The sequence below is a fragment of the Macrobrachium rosenbergii genome, chromosome 21 (assembly GCF_040412425.1).
Source record: "Macrobrachium rosenbergii isolate ZJJX-2024 chromosome 21, ASM4041242v1, whole genome shotgun sequence".
NCBI lineage: Eukaryota > Metazoa > Arthropoda > Malacostraca > Decapoda > Palaemonidae > Macrobrachium > Macrobrachium rosenbergii.
The window spans coordinates 45,302,774-45,325,443 of record NC_089761.1 but is presented as its reverse complement, the minus strand read 5'-3'; the positions used below and the strand labels follow the sequence as shown (position 1 = coordinate 45,325,443).

At 35.3% G+C, this 22,670-nt stretch overlaps 1 protein-coding gene across 17 annotated transcripts in view; it reads right to left on the bottom strand.

The window, feature by feature from the left end:
* The window catches only part of ewg (DNA-binding protein Ewg), a 52,042-nt gene extending 30,446 nt beyond the window's left edge, over positions 1-21,596 (bottom strand). For 10 of the 17 annotated variants that reach the window (XR_010856546.1, XR_010856543.1, XR_010856545.1 and 7 more), the window contains exons 1-6: positions 21,109-21,355; positions 15,375-15,489; positions 10,529-10,597; positions 10,083-10,332; positions 9,045-9,169; positions 4,000-4,116 (exon numbers count right to left, since the gene is read on the bottom strand). Coding sequence is in view for 14 of the 17 variants with exons in the window: in XM_067123673.1 (XP_066979774.1) it covers positions 4,000-4,116; positions 9,045-9,169; positions 10,083-10,332; positions 10,529-10,597; positions 15,375-15,404 (591 nt within the window). In the remaining 3 variants the exon portion in view is untranslated. Of the gene's footprint in view, positions 1-3,999; positions 4,117-9,044; positions 9,170-10,082; positions 10,333-10,528; positions 10,598-15,374; positions 15,490-21,101; positions 21,361-21,481 lie in introns of those variants that run through there. The other 7 variants (XM_067123680.1, XM_067123683.1, XM_067123671.1 and 4 more) reach the window with 4 other exon arrangements.
* Between the last annotated feature and the right edge of the window lie 1,074 nt (positions 21,597-22,670).

Here is a 22,670-nt window from a genome sequence, read left to right as displayed (position 1 = left end):
GGCAGATCTTTTCACAAATGAGGTAGTTCCAAGAGATATGGAGTCCAAAAAGCAGAAAAGTTAACCAATATTACATAGAGATAGATGGTTTGGACATGTAATGTGAAGGGAGAAAACTATTCAGTCATAGAAATAGATATGTATGTAACAGAAAAAAAACTTGAAAGAAGGCCGAAAAAATCACGGAGAGAAGTCAGATAAAGGCATGCACCAAAATGGGAATTCAGGCAGTAGGTACACAAAGCAAGGTGTTGAGAACTCACTTCACATTTTACCTTGACGAACATGTAAACTCCACAATGAGTTTGTGCCTTTAAAAACACTAACATCTATGAAGCTTTTACATTTACCTTTGCAACAAACTGTCACATTGACAGTGGTGTACATTTGATGATTAGAGTCTATACATCAATGAAGTTTTGACAACATTATGTCCCAACTTAAAACATCAAACACTTCTCATGCTCAATGCAAAAAAAATGAGCAATAATACATCCTAATTTGTGGTTCCCAAATCTCGAGCCAATCCACATTACATATACCAAAAAAGAAGCGTGGTCTCTCTTCAAAACTTTATTTGGTTTTTTAAATGGATTTTGTTTCAACACAAAGCCACTACATATTACATAATATAGCCTGAACTTCAGTGGGATGGGTTGAGCAGCTAGTCCCAAGAATTGGTAGACTGGGACTCGGTGCTAGCTGCCATGAAGAGCTCTTGGGACTGAAGTAAAGTCAAATCCTTAATATAGTAGAATAACAGGAAACATTAATCTTCATCTGCAGTGATACTATGGAGATAACAAACGCTAACTCATAATGTAGGTGTGGTGTAACATTTAACCCACGAAATTTATGCTTCAAGGATGCCAAACAGAAATCTGATGGAAAGTTAAGATGATGAGAATAGGCAATCACCCAATTCCAGAACCTCAACTGAAGCACAAAACAACTATCCCACAGCTGCTATGTATCCTAGGAAGTTTAAGTACAATCACCAATGAGTAATGTACCTTTAGATAAAAAAAAAACTTACAAAAGCATACTGGCACCTCTAAGCACCTGCCATTAAAACTTAGCTATCATCCAAATTCCTCTTAATCCTATAAGATTCCCAAAGGCAGGGTCCCAAACTTTCCTTTGGCAAAAGTCTGACTGTTTATGGGCAAGGCATTATTTTTCTTTTAGTGTCCACTGTAAAACTATTTCATAACATAATACTGTACTGGTTTTGGTGTTACTTTAAAGCCAGACTTGTACTTTACTTTAGTATGTTAAAAAATGGAAGCAACAAAGTTAAAAGGTCAAGAAGACCAAGTTGAAGTTAGCCAGAACTTCTGTACAGATGAAATCATTTATATTCATCAGGATTCCAAAAAGCTGATATTTACACAATCATAAGTGATTTCAGAAACTCAAAATGATTAAAAAGAATTCAAGTGGAGAGAACTTTGATCTCTACAATATTCACTTTTATTTGTGCAGCCATCTATCATGTCCTCTGCAAAGTTTGTCCCTTGTTACCTGCTTCCTGGAGCACCTTGTATAAAGAATTACTGCACATATATTGCCTGCAGTCCTTTGTCCTCTGAAAGTTCATATGTATCACTCTAACTGGACACAGAAGGTCCCCTTTTCTTGTAGCATGGGAAGAGCCAACTGGATGGTTCTGGCTACAAAGTTTAACCTTGCCAAAGAACAAATGTTGATTGCTGACTTATCTCAAAAGACAACTATCAGAAGCAAAAGTCTTCTAGGTAAGATCTGAAAGAGAAGTAATCCAACATGTTTGCAAGGTTTACTGAGACTTGAAAACCAGGGCAAAGCCCCAACTGGGTGGTATGATCAACTTCTTGGCAACCTTCACTTTGAAAAGTTTTTGACCAATTTTGAGTTGATACAACTCGTCTATGTCCCTTAACTACTGAGACTGATGTATCTTAATGATGTTTCAAAAGCAGAAGAAAAAACCTGGATCACAGGCACTCATCACATCAATGCTTCTCCCATTGCACAAGTCAAAGAAAAGATTCCAGTACAACTAATGGTTGATGATTCAGGCTTACCAGGCCCTGGAAATGGCTTTGGTTGCTTACACTCAAAATTTTCTCTCCAAAGCTTTGTGCACACTCTACACATGGACAGGCCACCCTAGAGGTTCTTTTGAAATAATCAAAGTGGGATTGACAAACCAGCTTCTCCCCAAAAGGTGGCCAAAAAAAATTCTTAGCCTTTACTGTTTGCTAAGTGCTAACAGCCCAAAAGACCAACAAATGCCAGTTCACATAAGTTTCCATAAAATATGCTTGGTCAAATTTGCTTCCAAAACTAAGACTAAAAAGAGAGGCACATAAAGGAAGGCATGACACCTTTTGCCAAAGTCTCCTGAAGGCAAACATCTTACTTGCACAAAATAACATGACATTTCGTTGCATCTACACAGCCCGGCACTTGGTCAAGATAAGAACTCAGGTACAACCAAGGGTTTGTTGGAGTCATGTCCTGGCATCCCCTTCCAAGACATCTGCCAGGGTTTCTGTTGTGGCATTAGTTATGGGAAGGTAGAAAAAGAAAAAATTGGTCCTCTGGCCTCACATCCAATTTTGGTTGTGCTTCAAGATAACACCTTCCTAGCCTTCTGCTGACATTTAAAACTGAAGATACTCGAGATCCACTCCACAAACTCACAAGATGTAGGCCCCTCTTAAGCTAAAGGGGCCTTGGCAAAGTCACTGTCAGGGTAATCCAAGAGGTAAATCTCCTCAAGTCCACTCCAAAACTATTGGATGGGGTATTCATATTGGTCCCCTTAATGCAAGGCATATTGAAAGCTGCCTGTCCAGAATAACATCTTGAGGGACTGAATCATAGCAATGTTGCTCTTGTTGCCTCACAGCCCTAGCAATGACATCTGGAATCATTGCTGGACAGGTCCTTCCATTAATCCAATTGCATGATGACAAACTGCTAATGCAGCTTTTGTTGCTAGCAAGATCCTTGACGAGCACTAGAAAGTCTGGGGATCTTGGTAACCTATTAAGATGACACATTACAAAACTGGTCTAAAAACTCACTTGGTTTTTCCTGGCCTTTAAATTATGGGGGTCCCAAGTTTAAACCCAACTCGTGCTTGATAGACTACACTGGCAAAATAACCTTGGTGTCCAAATCCTTTAAATTTCAAGATCATAACTGGTACTAATCAAATAACACACTTCAAATCTTGTATAACAGGGTATCTAATCCTGGTTTAAATCTAGACTTCAATGGCCTCCAAGAAAATCCACAAATTTCAACTTTACTACTGAACTATAAATTTCACCTCTTAACTCTCTAAAAGAAAAAAACTCAAATACATATCCTGTAACTAATAACCTTATACCCTCCATATTTACTCCCAGTGTAACTGCGGATGCTGGCACAAATTTAACCTGAAATTACTAGATCGAAGAACTACTGTACACCAAAACCAAATAGGCATGCCTGCTGAGTCATCAGAACCAGCTGCCTGTTTCTCCTTGTTCCTAGCCTGAGTGGAGAAAGGGTTTGGATATTTTTTGTCCAGGACATTATACCAATGCATTGGCCTGTCTCTTGCCTCTGCCATTCATGGATGACCTTCAAACCTTTAAATCACTAAATCACTTTTGTTTGTTTACTAAAGATGGTTATGTCTGGGAGTTTGCACACCACATAACTAGAACTTTATTATAAGAAATGGGGTAGTCTTATGAAGTCAAGAGGTTTTTGGCTCAGTGGTCTGGTTAAGCAATTTTTTTTTATCACTTTCTTTAGGTAATGGATTTGTAGCACACACTTTACAATTTATTAGCAAGCAATATTTAGCAGATATAATGCAAAACTTTTACCATGTATTAGAGTGGTTAAAAACCAAACATAAACATTAAACTAAGACAAATAATAACAATAACATTAGAGGTTGATAATACAAATATAACATAGTAAGAGAACTGATAAAAATGACAAAAATATACTTACAACATCTTCCAAAGGTTTTGCACCAAAACACTTAAAATTATTTCCAGACTTGCTGGGGGTAGCAACAACAACAACAGCTTGCTGCCCAACTCTAGTTGCATATTCATCAATCGTTGCCTGAAACAAATTTATGAACATTAGGATCAGAATATAACCCGAGTATAATTTTCTAATGGAACTCTTCACCCCCTGATTAGGGTAAATTCAAACATATCTTGCCAATTTTATTTTATTGTTACTGTGTGTAACTTTGGACTTCAAGCAGTTTTTTTAACCATATTAGTTCATAACTTCACTCATTTCTTTGTCACTTTTCTTTAAGCATACTAATTAAATGTCACTGATATTTTGTTTTTATATGAAGGTCAAATAATTAAAGGCATATATTTAAGAGGAATTTTTCACATACATTCAAGATTTGCTATTCTCCACACAGCATGCACAGTACTGAAAACAGTTGATAATTCTAAAGATATAAGATATGATGGAGTATCAAAACATGAATGTACAGCAAATTTCTTCCATTTTGATCATATTACTGAACAAACTGATATTGGTAATTTAAAACAACTGTCCCAGAGGGCAATATTAAGCAATTTACATATAATTTTTCTTCCATTAAGAACTTTTTGATATCACAAGTATTGTGATTGTCTCATTTTGGGGGCACAAAGAAGTAAAATCGACAATTTACAAATTTCAATTAAATTACAACAACACAACATTTTTGCATCTGATGTATTAAATTACTTTTCCTAACTTCATTAAAACTGAGCTAAGCCACACTGGTTCACGATATATCTAGCATTCCTCTTGATAATTACATTTAATGTATTTTCCACCAAGCACCAATATTGACTTCTAAAATGTGTAACTTCATATCATTTAAAAATTTGTATGACTTGTACCATCCTGCACATCATACCCAAGTATCCAAGAAAAACTGAAAATCTACACTTTTCATAAATCACTTGAAACTTCCAGCATTAAATCTCATAATCAATAACCTGATTTCTGTATAAAACAGCATTCAGCAAAACCCTATGGTAAATTTACATTCACTGTTTCACAACAAACCAATAACTCACAATGTAGCCCATTTCATGTTAGACATAATACCACACTTAGTCCTCCACAGAAGTGGAAAAACAGCAACAAAAGCCACATCCAACACATATGTGCCTTGGGATCTTTAGGTGTCCAGCACTAATCAGCCTCTGTTCTTGTAACTAACAAGCTGTCAATAGTTTGCTATTTCAAGGCCAAAATTAGTTTGATTTTTACTATTATATTCATAACCAATTCTGTGAACAGGAGCCTTGCTAGTAGACATGCTTGATCTGATGCAGAATACAATTAGGTACACTATATGTGGCAAGGCCTGGAGAACAAACTCACTGCATACACTGAAGATGCTATTCTTTCAACAGTTGTTCCTTCTCCACGCCTTAGGTGTTTCATTTCAGAATCCTTGAATAAAGAGATCTGGCATGTATTCGTAAGTGGAGTAGGCTATGAAGCATTAAGCTTAACACAACTAAAACTCAAAGTATGATAGTTAATTGATCCATAATACTTTGGCTTCTGCATCCTGATTTACATTTAAATGGTATGGCTTTAAATGTCAGTGACTTTCTGCCTTTAAGTTTACTTTTAATAAGAAATTGACTTTTGAGAAGCAAATACAAAATATTATTTGGTTGATACTTAGTTGGTATCTTGCAAAAATGTTAATGAATGTTTCCTGATGAAGCTATTATATGTAAGCATTCTAACATTTCTTCTTCCTTGTTTGGAGTATTATTCTCCAGGGTGGTCTTCAGATGCTGGCTCTCATCTCAAACTCTTGGTATCTTGCAGAAATGTTTACAAAGGTTTCAAGATGAAGCTATTATATTTTATTGCTTTAACCCTCTTTTCTCCTTCCTTGTTTGGATTACTGTTCTCCAATAAGGTCTTAACTTTCATCTCAAGCTATATTAGATAGAGTTGTCTCATCAGTTAGGTTTATTTTCCAAACTCTTAATGTTGGCTTGTGGCATAAGTATACCTTAGTTTAACCAGACCACTGAGCTGATTAATAACTCTCCTAGGGCTGGCCCGAAGGATCAGACTTATTTTACATGGCTAAGAACCAGTTGGTTACCTAGCAACGGGACCTACAGCTTATTGTGGAATTCAGACCACATTATACCGAGAGATGAATTTCTATCACCAGAAATAAATTCCTCTAATTCTTCATCGGCCAGCCAGAGACTCAAACTTGGGCCTAGCAGAGTGCTAGCTGAGAACTCTACTGACTCATCCAACAAGGAATATAGATGAGTTTCATTATGTCGCTGCATAAAGTTTACAACAACAAACACATCCTCCACACTCTTCTTTACTTGACCTAGCTGATTTTACCAGCATCACTAAGCAAGCTACTGTTACAAACGGTGTGTTTTTTTCTAGTATAAAGTTTAATACTATTCAGTTTCTTACAAGTGCAGTTGTGGAACCTTCTGATCTCCAAATGTTTAAGCAAGGAGCAAATTCATTCCTGCTTTCTGCTTACATCTGAATTTAAGTGTATCCACTCTATTTTCCATTCCCTACTTTGTTATTTATCACCTTGAGCCTATAACTTGTCTCTCTTTGCAGACTGATTTTCCTTTGGAGTCTTCTTGGGTTAACAGACTCATGACTCTGTCCATAAGGGTTTTCAACTGAAGATTTAAAGAAAGAAAGAAAGAGAAGCATTCTGCCATTTTCTAGCTCTGTTATGGAAAAATTGTTACAAGTCAAGAAAAAGAGAATCAGAGAATTTCACAGCCTTTGAATTGTGTACCCTAAGGAATTAGAGACTTAAAAGCCATAATGTGGGAAGAAATAGCATGATGGATGTTGCACAGCCTCTTGACAAGCAAGAAGTTTTCCCTTTGAGCTCAAGAGAGAGAGAGAGAGAGAGAGAGAGAGAGAGAGAGAGAGAGAGAGAGAGAGAGAGAGAGAGAGAGAGAGAGAGAGAGAGAGACTAGTCACAAGGAAGGTTACAACTGGAAGATTATAACTGGAATTACTGTTGTTCCAGATTAAGCATACTAGGGTGATTATCAGTTGAGTAAACAAATGGTAACTAACAACTCCAAAAAATCAAGAAACAGGTGGAATGGTTGTCTCTAGTGAACAATCCTTCATGTGCCTGATAAACATGCAATTAATTTCTTGCGACTATGAACCAATCTACCTGCATTCTATATGTGACAAAACAATTACATTGTGATCTTTGAAATTTCAGTTTACATAAGAGTTCAGTACCTCAATATATCATTACCTTGTTTTCCTTAACAACCAGAATACATGGAATTTTGTAAAAACAGTTTTTATTTGCATTTCAAAACAATTCTAATTAGATTTTGTTGTCCAATTTTTTCAGATCAGTACTGTACTGAAGCCACTGACAATCAGTTTGTTAGTATTTTATCAAGAACTTAAGAATATTATGCTTATAAATTAGCCTTTCAATATTAAAAATACAAGATTTCCAAAGTGCTATTATATGTTAAGTACTACAGGACAAAATATTAATATGTCATGTAAGAAATTTATAAGTTTCTAAATTGTCTGACATTGGGTTGGATTCATCTCCCACTTATTATTATTATCAGTACAATACTGAATTAACCATCACCATCATTAATGTTTTTACATCAGCCATTCCCTTCATGGGGTTTAGAAGAGGAATAAGTTCCCTTCACTGTCTCTTGTCTTGCACACTTGCAGCCTGACTTCCTATTCAGTCCAAGTCTTCATCTACTATGACATTTATCCATGACTTAATGGGTTTTTCTAAATGGTTTCTCCCTTCTACTTCTGTATCCAATACTTTCCTAACTATCTGTTCCTCATCACTATCCATCGCAAGTCCAAACCACCTCAGTCTATTTTCCAGTAACTGAACACCACACCTCCACATAACTTCATTTGAAATGTGATCTTTCTAATATACTCTAGTCATGAATCTTGGCATTCTAGTTTCACACTTCAAAATCTCATTTTTCTTTTCTAATGCCCATGTTCATACTGCACAGACCAATACAAGTTTCATGCCTGCAAACTTATAAATTTTAACTTTGCTTTCTTTTCTGTCACTATAAGCTTATCTACCATAAGCTTCATTCTGCTTCTGCTGATTTTCAAAACTGAACTATACCACAAATATTTCCTGAGACATTATAATTAATGTATGAATACAGATAGTTCCCCTTAAAACGATTTTTAATCCTACTTATACATGTAACATAAAATAGTTACAGGCATACTGGAAGAATTCAAGATAAATCCTGGTGTCCATCAGTGATTAGCACTGAACCCCTTGCTATTCATCACAGTAATGGGGGAAGCTCACAAGGACTACAGAAAAGATTTCTGGGAGTTGCTATATGAAGATGACCTAGCTTTGACAACAGAATCTGAGGAAGGGGCTGTAAAAATTTTCAGACTGAGGAGTACAATGGGAGTAGGATGAATGAAAATCAACATGATTGGAAATAACCAAGAAAAGCACCATTTGTAGATAGGCCTTGTGGATGTTGTGGGAAAGGCATAGGGCAAACTCACTATTATGTAAAAGATTTTTGGTCCTTGAAACATATCAGCAAATGGGGAAGAGTGTGGAAAGTGTAGGAAGTGGAGAACCATGTTGTTGTACAGGGGCAGTTCTACGAAGAATCAGAATTAAGATTTTGAAAAAGTCTGATAACCACAGATCACACATGAAGAAGGGGCAGTAAGATGTGGAGTCCAGCAACTAGAAAAAAAAGACTAATAACTAAAAGACTGATCATGTGATGAAAGGGAGTGAGGAACAGTTAGCCAGAAAAGCAACGAGTGTGAAAGTAGCAGGACAAAACCATGGAGAGGAAGGATAAACAGAAACCAGATGGAACACAGAGAAAATGCAAAGATGGGAATTTCAGGTCTAACCCCATAAAAGGAAAAGCTTATATAAAATCTTCAATAATGATGATGTTCATGAATGACACGTGAAGTATAATGTTCCTAACCTTTAACTTTCTTAGGAGTCTTGTCTGTTGTCTTTTGCGTATGGAAGGATTTAATTCAAAACTATGATGACGCTTGCGTTTTTTCGCCGACGCAATGGCTGCTGCAGCAGCAACCCCAACCGGACCTGGGCATGCAAAAGGAAGACAAAAAGACAAATAAATCCCTGTCCGCTCCTGGGTGGAGGGAACGGGACTGGGCAATGTAGCTAAGCAAGGGTACTGAACTTTGAATTTCTGACTCTGAAGAGCTTCTAGCTTTTGACTAAGGCAGAGTGAAATACAAATAAGACTGGAATCAAAAAAATATTCAGAGCAATAACAATGAAGGTGATCAGAGGTAAAAAAAATAAATGAGAGTAGAATAATAATAAAATATCTTGTAAATTTCAAGCCAAACAAAATCAAATTTAACAAAAATAAATAAAACTCAAATCAAAAGCAAATAAGTCTTTTTCCCTCCTAAAAACAAAACAAAATAAAAATACAAATAAATGATAGGACATGCACTGAAAAATAAAAATTATACTGTTAAAATAACCATATTGAGGCACACTACATGCAATTGTGCACCACTGTGTTAGTAATGAAAGAAAAAAATCCCATGCATACAAGAGAAACCATTCATGTAGTCAGAGATTAACATCATGCAACTTTTAATTATTCAGTCAATTGCCCTTCCCTTCACCAATTCATGCATGACACTGCTGAGGAGAAGCTTAGGTCATTTAGCTAAAATTAAGACTAGACACTTCTCTGTTATGGACAAGTTAGAATGACCATTCAACTGAAGGCCCCAAAAATTATTTTTTACATTGCCAATATTTACCAATACAGTACCATTATTTCAGTCAAGAGTTAACCTAGTCTTTAATGTTTAACTAAATGCCTACTTCTGTCAAATACAACTAAAACCGCTGCAACCGATGTTAGTAAAATGCTCTGAAAGCCATTCTAGGTCACAGCTTCTCCAGTGCTGGTGTCATACTTATCTATTGGCTCCCTCCACCACCAACAAAATGAAATTAGAGTTGTTCATACCTGACCACCCACCTGCCGCCGCTAACTGGGCGGTCACGTCATCAACTCCTGGAAGAGAACTGTCATCATCATCAAAACTACCAGTGGATGATGGCACATCATCGTCATCATCGTCACTTGTTCCGAGATTATTGGTAACAGCATCGCCAGATCCTCCCCCACCCCCTGTATCATCTCCAAGAGGGTCAACGGCTCCTCCACCTCCAGCAACTCCTGCTAACCCTGATGCACCAACACTGTTCATAACAAGCTAGAAGAAAAAAAAATAAATCTAAATTGCAATGGATTAATAGTATATACTGTACTCTACTTTCATTTACCATAATAGATGTAAAACAAAAACAGTTGGGAAGTTATGATAAAAGTTCAATCTGAAAAATATATCTTTTAATAAATAATTTTCATATCACAAAACAAAACTACAGTGCCCAAGATATCAGCATTACCTGTTGTCCCCCAGCCAATGCCACACGCCATCCCCGTAAAGCTGATGCATCTACACTGTTCATCACCAACTGAAAATATACATTTCTCTCAATAAACTTACTAGTGTCACTCCTTAAACTTAATTACTAATATTGAACTTGTACATGAAAGACCTCCTAAGAACAACATTATGAAAAAGAATCTGGAAAAAATAAATATACTGTACAGTATTTTATTCAAAAAGTTTAATTCAAAAACATGATACAGTTAACAAAAGACTGACATCCAGTAATTATGCAATGTGCATGTGCAAACCCTGAAATTAAGCTAAAAATAAGCTCTCAAAAAGTAGCATTGTACATGAGAGAGAGAGAGAGAGAGAGAGAGAGAGAGAGAGAGAGAGAGAGAGAGAGAGAGAGAGAGAGAGAGAGATGATGTAGTGTTAGGTTAGGAAAATTGTTTTCTTTCGTTAGTAGATATTAGAGAAAATCCTGCACCACAAAGGGATTTGGAGCCATCAGTAAGCCTGGGTCAAGTGAACCTTCATACTTCATGTTTTAAGTTATTTACAATGTTTATGAGAACAAGCAAAAAATTGGCAAAGTGTGTGGAGACGCGTACTTTATACATAATTTTGGGGGGGGAGGATTTTCGATAAATCGGTTTTTAAGTTGAGATAATACTATATTCTGACTTTACTCAGATTGTGGAAAATTTATGGTTAATCACTGCTTTGCTGTTCTCATTTCTTTATGCTTCTGAATAACTCTATTTTGCAGAGTAATTTTGGCAGTTTTACTTTTGGGTACTGTATGTTCATTAATATATTTACAGTTTTTCATTTACTGCTCGATCCTTTATCAATTACTTGTAAATAATTTGCAACTTTTTGTATTCATAAGTATATAGCACATAAGCAATCATATTTTCCAGTTTCTGGCTTATCTCTTATTTATAATGCGTTGCTGTTAATAAAGTTAGCACATATCTATTGACTACAAGGTATGCAAGCTTTTCCTTTTCATCAGGTGGTGTGTAAAGTTCCTTCATAAAAAAAAACGTGGCATCCACATTGAGGGCAATGGTGGATTCTACAGGCTTTGATTCTATTAAACATCAACCAATTATCTTCTTTGCCACTTTTGAAGATTACGGAACTTAACTTCCATTTGCAATTATCTCTAGCACGTCTTCTTCACTTCCTTCACAGCTTGACATCACTAACAGTGGTGTACTTTACACTTTAGTTCTGATTTGGGGTTCAATCCCTTCTTAGTGGCACGCATCCTATGATGTGCAATAATGGCGTAAGAGGAGCAGCAGGCCATTTCACATAAAGTAATAATTATTACTTCGTGCCATGATATTTGAACAAATCTTGCAGGAAAAGATTCAAATCACTTGAAGGCCCATAGATGACTATACGAAAACACAACTCAGCTCACAATACAGGGTGAATAGTCTGACTTGAGATTTCATGGGGGAATGTACTAAACCTCCCTGTCCCAGTACATCTCGTATATATTTGCCCATAAATATACTCAGGTATTGTTGCTGGTTATAGTTCTTATCTTTTGTAGTTTTGCAAAGTAAAGTACAGTACACAAAAATATCAGAAAGAACATGTATAACTCAATGAAAGGCACTACACCTCCCATCCCAGTACATCTTGTAAATGTTCATCCATAAATATACTCCAATTTTAGTTCTAATCTTTTTTGATATTATGTAAGCTGTAAATGTAATTCTGCAAAATAATGTAAGCAAAATATTATAAAGAACATGTATAACTCACTAAATTAGCATATTTTTACAGGTGTCTTGGGAAAGAGGCCCTGCAAAGGAGTGGAAATATTCACTTTCAACTTCCTTTGGAAGAAACACAACATTTTTTTGTTTTCTCATACCATATGCATTTGCATATCTTCCCCTTTCCAGTAATTATTTTTTTAAATTGGTTGACACTAATGTTTGTCCCGTCTCGGAGTGTTGTTAACGTATATTTAGCCAAGCCTGTACGGTTTAAGTTATGAATGTTGTTTTTTCAGTAGAGTATCTGAATTTTTATATTCTGTAGTTTTCTTACTTTATAACATAATTCTTCTCTGGTGATGTAGCATTAGCAAGTGACCTTTATTTGCATATTTATTACTACTATAATTTCATTTTTTCAATTTGGTTAGGGTAGAGAGGTTCTGCAGATAGCAAAGCAGTGAAAACTTTATTTTGAGTAGAATGTCTTCAATTGATTCCTGCATTACAATTTTTTTTCCTTTGTACCATCATAAATAGGTTACTTATAGTTTTATCTTTTTTTTGTTTGCCCTGGTCTTGGTCTTTTGCTGATTTACAGTTCTGTATGCTGGTTTCTTGAATAGATTACTGAGCTCCCTTACTTTCAGTTCCAGTGTTACCTCTCTGATTATCTTTCCTGTCCTCTCTTGGAGCAATTTAACTCAGCAGTTACGCGTATGTGAACATTCTTCGAACCTTCCGAGGTGATTTTGACATTTGATATATATCGGTGTCCACAATTCCACTTAAGTTGTGTGGTTACTTTACCAACATAAGGCACATTTTGGGTCACTGACATTTTTTCTGTATGATCACTTTTTGAGCAATAGTATTTCCACAGGAATAGTGTAAGTATATAGAACTGAAATTCTTTGCTTCTTACAAATATCTTTTCTAATGGCAAATGTTCCCATTAGATTATTTTCATTATCTTCAGTGATATTCCTTTATCTTTCTTAACTGACACCTATATTTCCCAGTCTTGTATATTCTCATCTCTTTTTATATAAGGAATCAATCTCTTTTCATATAAGGAATCAAGTTATGTTCTCTTGTCAACTGGCTCATCTTCATCATATATGGGTAAAACTACTGTCCTTTAGTGCTGTTCATTGTGACAGATTCTTGTTACTGACTATCATAATGGATGAGCAGTTCTTTTGACTACTGGATAGAAATGTTTTTGATAGCCACTCATTTTCTTTTGAATATCTGTCTTTTGAATATCTGAAAGATACTTCTTGATAGTACACTTGACAAAAAAAACTTCCCATGATAATGACAATTTTTTCCCATTTGTTCTCTGCTTCTAAATGGGAGAAAGTCGAAACCCAGTGACCAAAAAGTAAGCAAACATTGTAATTGTCAAAATAAGAAAAGCAACTGGAATTTTATGGCACAAGAAACGATCACAGATATAAAGATAAACAAAAATTATGATGTCAACAATGCTGACTCAAATGAGACACAGAAAGTGAGAAGGAAGCTTAGGGAGTACCCTCCACAGGTCAAAGCATAAACAGGACAGGACTTTATACTTCGATTAGGACAAGCATGATATGGCTGGGGACTTCCATGTCCTTGGAAATAGGGCAATTCATGAATAATGGGACTGTGATGTGACCATTACTGTAAAAACTTTTCACATTTTTTTAAATAAACAGAACAAGAACTATTTAACATTAGGAGAATTAAACATAACTTGCTGTCATTTGCTGACAAACAAAATAATTACTTTTGAAAACAGAGAGGCACATAACATCAAACATTACATATTCAAATTAAAAAAAAAATTATTAATGTACTCAGCAATGTATAAAATGAAGTGTTCAAATAAAAAAAAAAATTATTAATGTACTCAGCAATGTATAAAATGAAGTGACATTACAAAATCTTGAAGAAAATTTCATCTTTGGTAGACCAAAGAAAAGAGTTGAAGGGTAAGCACATTATTATAAAAAAAAAACTAAATTTAAGCATATGCAAACATCCATATGAAATGGAATTCAGTGAAAAGAAAGTACTCTTGAATCAATCTTCTAAATTTAAATTGGAATGAAAAATGCAAAAATGGGCCATACACCACCATCTGTTGAAAAAATACTCTACAATATGCCTGAATAATGCTGATGGTGTTAATCCTTGATATGAAGGCAGCTGAACCAAGTAAATACTGCTGTGTTCTTGACTTGTATCATTGAGGCTTTTTCATGTTATTGAAGAACTCACAATACTATGGCCTATCCACTACTTAATATTGAAAAATATTGTAAAACTTTTAATAAAATAATCAATTTACAACCTAGACTGTTTTCAATACCCAGTGAGAATCTGGTCCAGAATCACTGGACATTTCTAAATGTGTATAACAAGAAACAAACCAAGATAGAATATCCTGTAAACAAATTGAAATTTTTATGTATGAATTTTTCTTCCTGAGATCGTGAGTCATGTGTGCCTAATGTGTTCTTTAGTTATTACAGTAGTTACAGTTGACTTATACACACACAAAGCATCCTATAGAGAAGTTGACAGTAAAAGGTAGGTGAATACAAAATAAGGCTTACAGTACAAAGCAAATGAACATCAGAAAGGAATCTATGTATATCGTTAGTTGAGTAAGAATTTCATGAACAGACAGTCAAATATTCTTAAAAGATTTGAGAAAGCTATACCAGGTTGGCCTAAACTTGACAACATTGCATAAAAGATATTCAGTATTATAACCTGAAGATGACTCAAACTTAATCTTAAGTTACCTTCAATTTTAAAAATGGCTGTTTTTGTTAAAAGGTGTTTAGAACTTGACCTTATCAATAAATGAGATGAGGATTCAGACTCCACTTCAAACATCATCATCATGTTACTTGCAAAACACAGATAAAACCAAAGCTAATAAAATTAAATGTTAAGATGATGGGTACAACAATCCCAAAATTGCAAAATAAAGTATACTGTCCTGTCCTTACCCTATAGTTTATGGTGAATTAAAACTTGAAGAGCCTAATGATATTTATGAGGTATAGAGCTGAGGTGGGATTAAAAAGGGAAAACTGGTCACGGCTAACTTACATATGGTGAACCTGAGTCAGAACCCGGCATTGTAACTTGCTTTGCCTTGAAGTGATGAGTCTAAAGGTGAGGATGAGGAGGATGTTGATGATGATCACACTTTCTCCTCTGGTGCCTGTTAATATGAATACTATTAAAAGTGACACTTGAACAGGGGAACTACAACAATGAAGTGTCAGTCACAGAATACTTACACAATAAATCCCTCATCACAGTGTTAACAGGAACCTAAAATGAATGATAGTCATCAATTGACTATCATTGCATACTGGCATCATTTCACATAAAACTAGAGATATTACCTAATTAAGTGGTATAAGTATATATAAATAATGTGACTTCATTTATTATCTTTTGGAAATTGTTCCTTAAGTATAGCCCCATTTTCAATTCAGAAAAGCCATATAACAATGGCAATCAAAAAAATGAACTAGCTTTTAAAACTGATAAAAAAGGGGCAATTACTATGATAAAATTAAGAGTGTGATATTAAAATTTCTACATTGCAAAATGATTTTCTAAAATTACCAGAGGACTGTACAAGACTGAAAAACAGGATACTGTAATACAATAAGACAGTTTCATAAACATATCACAACAGAGGGTGCCAGCATATACTGTATACTTAAAACAATGTACATTTTAAACCAATAAAACCATTTTTATACATCACAGCTCACAAACCATTATTTTACATTGTCAGGTAGCAATTGCTTTTGATTACCCCATGTTTTTCATTACAAGATGATTTTTACCAACAAAAAATCAGAGGGAGCTCAAACAGATGCTGAGTCACATGAAGAAATCCATAATCTCTCCTGTGGAAATGGGTCCAACATCTTTAATGAGTCGATTGTTCCAAATGTGTATCCTCACTGAAAGAAAAACCAGAATTTCTTTATAAAAATCTAATCTAAGTCCAACATTTTTAAGTTTGTACAATAAACATACTAGTCTTCTAGCTATCTAGGCTTCACTACAGCTTGGAAAGCTTTTTTCTTATGCAGAAAAATCACATCCAGAGCCCTTAAAACAGCAAATATTTTGCTTAGCTTTTTTAAGTCAACAGACACCACTTTTAATAGAAATAATTTCTAAACTTGGCATAATACTTCCTGCAGTGTAAGCAGGTTTAAATTAGGTTTCCTTCAAGCTACTTAAAACCATGAAATCTCTTGCTCCACAAACCAAACCAACAAGGTCAAATCCCACTTAGACAAAAATTTGCTCATACAACAGAGACCTTCATATGAACCTCTAACTGACCACTTAAATAATCTTTTTAATTGTAAATATCAACCTGAAATAATCCTTTTAAGGGTTTAAGACTAGGCACATCATTTTCATCATCTACTGCACTTTGTACCACAGCAAGAAAATGTATGAGCCCTACAAAAGTAACTGCCATTACTATCTACACACTATTCGAATTTCAACTGCCATTACTATCTACATACTATTCGAATTTCAACAGACACTAAACTCATGAAAAAGGTCCCTGATGAGGAAGGGAGATACCATGGAGATAGAAATACTTGTGACACATAGGAGAGGAAAGCCTAAACTAAGATGGAGAGACTGCATTTAAGAAAACACAAGAGACAGAGGAACAGATAAAGGAAGGGCACTAAAGGTATAAACACTGTAAAAGTCTCATTAAAAAGGTGAACCTGACTTGGGATTAAGCTATGAAGAAGAAGAAGAAGAAGAAAAGAAGAAGAAGAAGAAAAAGCTGAAAAGAAGACAAAGAAGAAGAAGACAATGAAGAAGAAGAAGAAGAAGAAGAAGAAGAAGAAGAAGAAGAAGAAGAAGAAGAAGAAGAAGAAGAAGAAGAAGAAGAAGAAGAAGAAGAAGAAGAAGAAGAAGAAGAAGAAGAAGAAGAAGAAGAAAATGGATGTAAGCATGGTATTTAAGGCCACAGAAAGTTTATAAAGACCCAGAATTATGTCATTCGCTTGGTTGCATAACAAACAAAGATTTCTCATATTCAAAGTACTGAAGTAGAATTAAATATGGCCAAACACACATTTCTAAAACCACACCCTCTAACATAATATCCTAGTAAACAACTCTAATGTTCATCAATTAAATCATCTGGAATCTTGCCATCTTTTTCAATCTACTTTGATTCCAAAGAATAGTCTTCCATATTCAGAAAGATGAAGAATCTTAGGTTGTTATCCATGACATTCGAAAATGCTCCTGACACAGTTTGCCTGAAAGTACCTTTAACTAAACCCCTGCCTACTGCTTTACTTTACACAGCATACTAATGTGGTTCTTTAATACTTTTGGTGGAACTTTCCTATGAGCTAATCTTGCTTTATCATCTTTTCCAGTGTTAGGGGATTAAACACTGGATGACATCTCTCCACTCTCTTTTATCCTCAGCATTTCCTGCTTTAAACACCATCTAATGCATATGCAAAATTTTTTTCAGTCCTTCCCTCATATCAACATACTACCATCTCCATATCTAAGTCTTTCAGTCTTATCTACAAGAATGCCTCACTCCAATAACATACCATGGTATATCTAAACCCTTTGAATTATTTCCCCCTTCCAAAAACAACCTCCTTCTATTATCTTTATTAAGTTGATTCCACTCTCCACTTGAATCTTTCCTTTCTAACCTTAAAAAGAATAAGAATATGGTATTAATCTTGTTGGATGCTACTAAAAAGAACCTGGACTATATCACAGACTCATGTAATTTTAAAAATTAGAAACAGCTCCAAAATTTCTTCATTTCTTGTTTTGCTTGTGATAATACTCTTTCACTTCTCAGTAATACTAAGACGAATTTCAATCACTCAACACCTGCCACGATTTCAGACCTGCTAGAAACAAAACACCAATAGAACCTTTATTTTGTCCCAATTTTTGTTTTCACATACAAAACCCACAATTGAACATCACTAGAACTTCCATGTTGCAAGTATCTCGTCTGACCATGTATCAATCAAACATGCATTAACTGCAGCAAGAAAAAACTCAGTGTGAAGCTCTGGCCTCAAAATATTCCAGGGAAGAAATACATGCATAAAGGAAGAATTTAGGCAATTCTCAAGAGAATAGCAATATTATTACAAGTAGTTTTAAATGAAAAATAAAAGCATCATTAATATACTTTTCTCTTTTAAAAGATCGCAGACATGGCTACAAAATTTCAATCTACAATACCAAAATGCTGAGGCCTGTATCGAAACAATAGAAAGGGAAATTTCACTTGAAAGTGAGCTGGAAACATACACAGCTATATTTCAGGCCAGTCATCAAGAAGCATATTGGGCATCAATACCATACAGCAATATTGCAGGAAAAAACTTAACGGAAAAATCATAGTGTAAAAGCCCCCAAACTAATAACACCAGAAAGATAGAATACAACTGAGTAACCTCAGCAAGGTTGCCAATTCCATAAATTACTCTGAGAAGATGTGTTGCCAAGAATCACATGACCCAATGAATGCTTCTCATCTTTTACCAGCAAACTCTAGAGTTTCCTGACCTACCTCTTCTTTTCCCAAACTACCAAATTCTTCAACTTTCAAGAGGTCAGTTTATATTTGTCTTTGGGTTTTAAGTCTCCCAATTTTTATAAATCCACTTTTTCTTCAGTTCAGCAATTAAGCAGGACAAGAAGTTATTTATTCCATCAGTCTCCTTACTGCAAATTACATCACCTTCCATTAAATAAAGAGTTTGTATAGATAGACCATGTAGGGGTAACACAAACAACATTTTATGAAGTTAAATAATCCAATCTGATTTTTTTAATCCAAACCCAGGTCAGTGTTGGAATTCATGAATTTGATATAGTGTGGAAATCTTTCCACTAATTATTTAACAAGAATTAACTTCCTCAAAATAACATAAAACCTTGGAAAAGAAGTGAGATGCCAACCATCATATAAACTTTAAATGCATAAAATAAGAAAAAGCAACTAGTGTCCCATAAATTTATGATAATTACTATAATGAAAATTAAATACTGTAACTTCCTTCCTGAGAAAATATCTATCTAACCACTTCACTTATGCCAATACAAAAATGGGCCTGTCAATATCTTCTCAAAACTAGCCAAATGGAAAAAAAACTGAGTGGAGAATAAGATATAAAAAAGCCTTAATGCAAAGGATGTAACATTACAGTACAACCTTTCAAAAGTAGACCAGTTTAAAGCAAAATATATTCAACATTCTACCCCACAATGAAACTTTAAGAATATGTTGAAAATGCTGACTACAGCAATTCTACAACCCCTCTAAAAGGTCTCTTCAAGATTAAATGCAACTAAAATTTTATTTCACGTTCCTTAATATACAATCACTTGTCCCAGACTTGAACCTAATTATAGGCATTTAGTAGTTTGTCTCTTTGACCTACACTATGAACATTAAATGAATTTTAAAAATAGTTATGGTAAACTTTCATTGAAAATGGTCCTGATATAACTACGAAAACATAAAGACAAAATATCTGCAGAATGAAATGCTACAAATCCGTCCCTTTAAAAATCAGTATCTCTTGAATTCATGTCTTCAGCAAACACAAATAATAATCTAATAACTTCAAATATAAAAATTAAGTAAATTACCTAAGTAATTCAATGAAGGTCATACATAGTAAACAAAACTATTAGTTCTTCTGCAGAATAACCTCATCCAATCTATTTTTAAATGAAATTAAATCATACTGAACTTTAATAAATACTGAAAAAATATAGATATATATTATTGATATATCTCAATATCACTCTCAATCCTCACTGAAGACTGAATGCCAAACCATTAGTAATTAGAACTTGAAAAAATTGGAGAAGCTAAGAACTGAAGCATTGGTTTACAACACAAAATAAGCCTAAACAAGAGCCTAAAAAGTTCTGTAAACAAGCCCTACCTAGCTGTGATTCCCAAAGCCTAATTTAAAGTAATACTTTATATGGAAGTAATCATGACATACTCATTTAAAATGGCATCGAATTGTAGCAGATACTAAAATATAAGGGTAAGGTGATGTGTAAATAGACCAGGAATAGATATCATCAGTGGCTTGTCGGTGGCCTAGGCTATGCAAGCTATGCTATTGCAGAGTCATAACAAGCGAAGTTAAGCCTAACCCAATCGCTCGCCTTTTCCCGTACCTCTTTGTTACATTCCTTGGACTTTGAGAAGAGAAGTTACGTTAACTTCCGAATATGTGATATTTACTACGACTGCGTCCCTTGGACGAAGGGCAAAAGCGCTACTACATTTCCCGTAATCCCGGAATAGCTACGAACACTTTTCAATTGCAAGTTGCATCATCACCATGCTACAGCGGACGGACATATCGGTGTCGGGAGGCAGGAAACGACTTAAAATAACCATCAATAATGCTATTTACACGCGAGACTGACCCAGTTCCTAAACTATTTAAATCCCCATCGGTCCTGGCCCTTTAAAAAGTCCACCCCTGCCAATGGACAGATATATTATTGGCCAGCGCGAGCCAGCCCGTTGCATCAGAGCTCTTCTCAATTGCAAGGTTCTTTCTCGAGGAAAAAAAAGCACATTCATATTGTTTGCAGGCGTTTTAATGCCTCGTTCATGACTCTATGCGCCGCGATGGCATGCCAAGGGGTTCATTCAGTGACATTTGGCGCAAGATGGGCGGGGGTACGGGAACTGAGCAGGCCCAAATGAGCAAAATTTGGACAGTGTCTGTGCCTGGGCTGCGTACGCACATATTACCTGCGTCCTACACTCAATTTTGGGCAGATAGCCACTCCTCTCCTCTGCTGGCGATTAATCCTCCACCTCACCACTCGCTACGCAGGTAATGGCCAATCCTCTCGAATGCAAGGACAGCACCAGGAACCAAGGAACGGCACTCTTAATTTTCTTGTTGAATTGTTTGTGGCAAGAAGGAAAAATATTGATTTTCTCCATGGCTAGCGGCCCACTCTCCGACCCCTGCCATATTGAGTCTGCGCAGAACAAAGCTTAGCAGAAGATATTTGCGGCGGGAACACAAACGTCGCTTATAGGACCCTCCTGCCTACCTCTACACCACTCAACAACCCACAGTTGACCTATTTAGAGGAGGAAAATTGGTCAAACTTACCTGAAATAAGGTCAAAATACGAGGGAGATGCCTTGAAACAAGGACAGGACGCGGAATATGGCCAACCTAGCGATTTTGAACCCCCGTCGCCACCGCCATCTATTGAGACAATCCCACACCATTATTATTTCTTTCTTTCTTTCCTTTTTTCATTTTTTGTCATTTGTATTTTTCCTTTTAATTCGGCGTTGGTCGTCCTTTTGTTGTTACAGTTAGACCCTGTTCTTGAAATACGGTCAGCTGCTTTATGTTTCATTACGAGCTATTTCTTATAGCCACAATTTCATGTTTACGTTATAAGTTGAAGTGACATATCGCAAGTGCGTAGTTTTTTGGGTAATATATTTTACACTTTGATTCCATGTTTCACATTATTCCTCCGTCACGTTATAATCGATCTTTCCTTTTTATTTTTCGAGTCTAAATGAAGATTTATTTGGGCGTACTTGGGAAACTAGGTAACCTACTTTTCGGCAATTTTGACAGAAACAAGCCTCGGGCGACAGAAAAACTAAGCTGCAGAAAATGTAATTAGACCGGCCACGTCCAAAAATTTGTCTTTATTTACCAGTATTAAAATTGAATCCGCTTTTTCCCTAGGACCTACTTGAGTCAGTGGTCACCAAAATATGAAAATAAATCATGCTTTATCAAACAGTTTTTTGCACTGACGCTGTTTCTGCAAATTTTGCAAAAATAGATCTCCTTCAGTTACCCCAGAATGCTAGTGTCGGCCTTTTTTCCCCTTCAAAAAACGCGTTTTCACTTATAATGACGTTTTCGTTTGCACTGTCATCAGCAGTCCCTAACAGGTACATTTTTTTATTACTCAACGTACATCAATTCATCGTAATGTTGCAAGGTTAAGAGACTGAATTATACCTTTAGTAAATGGTTTGGTAAAGCTGAAAGCTCACCATTTGTGTATGTTTATAGACACGTACAGTATATATACATATATATATATATATATATTGTATATATTTGTGTGTGCGCTTGTGTGTATGCATCTATTATATTATATGTATATTTACAAGTACACACACACATACACACACACACATTCACAACACACACACACACACACACACACATATATATATATATATATATATATATATATATATATATATATATATATATATATATATATATATATACGTATATGTGTGTGTGTTTGTGTTTTGAA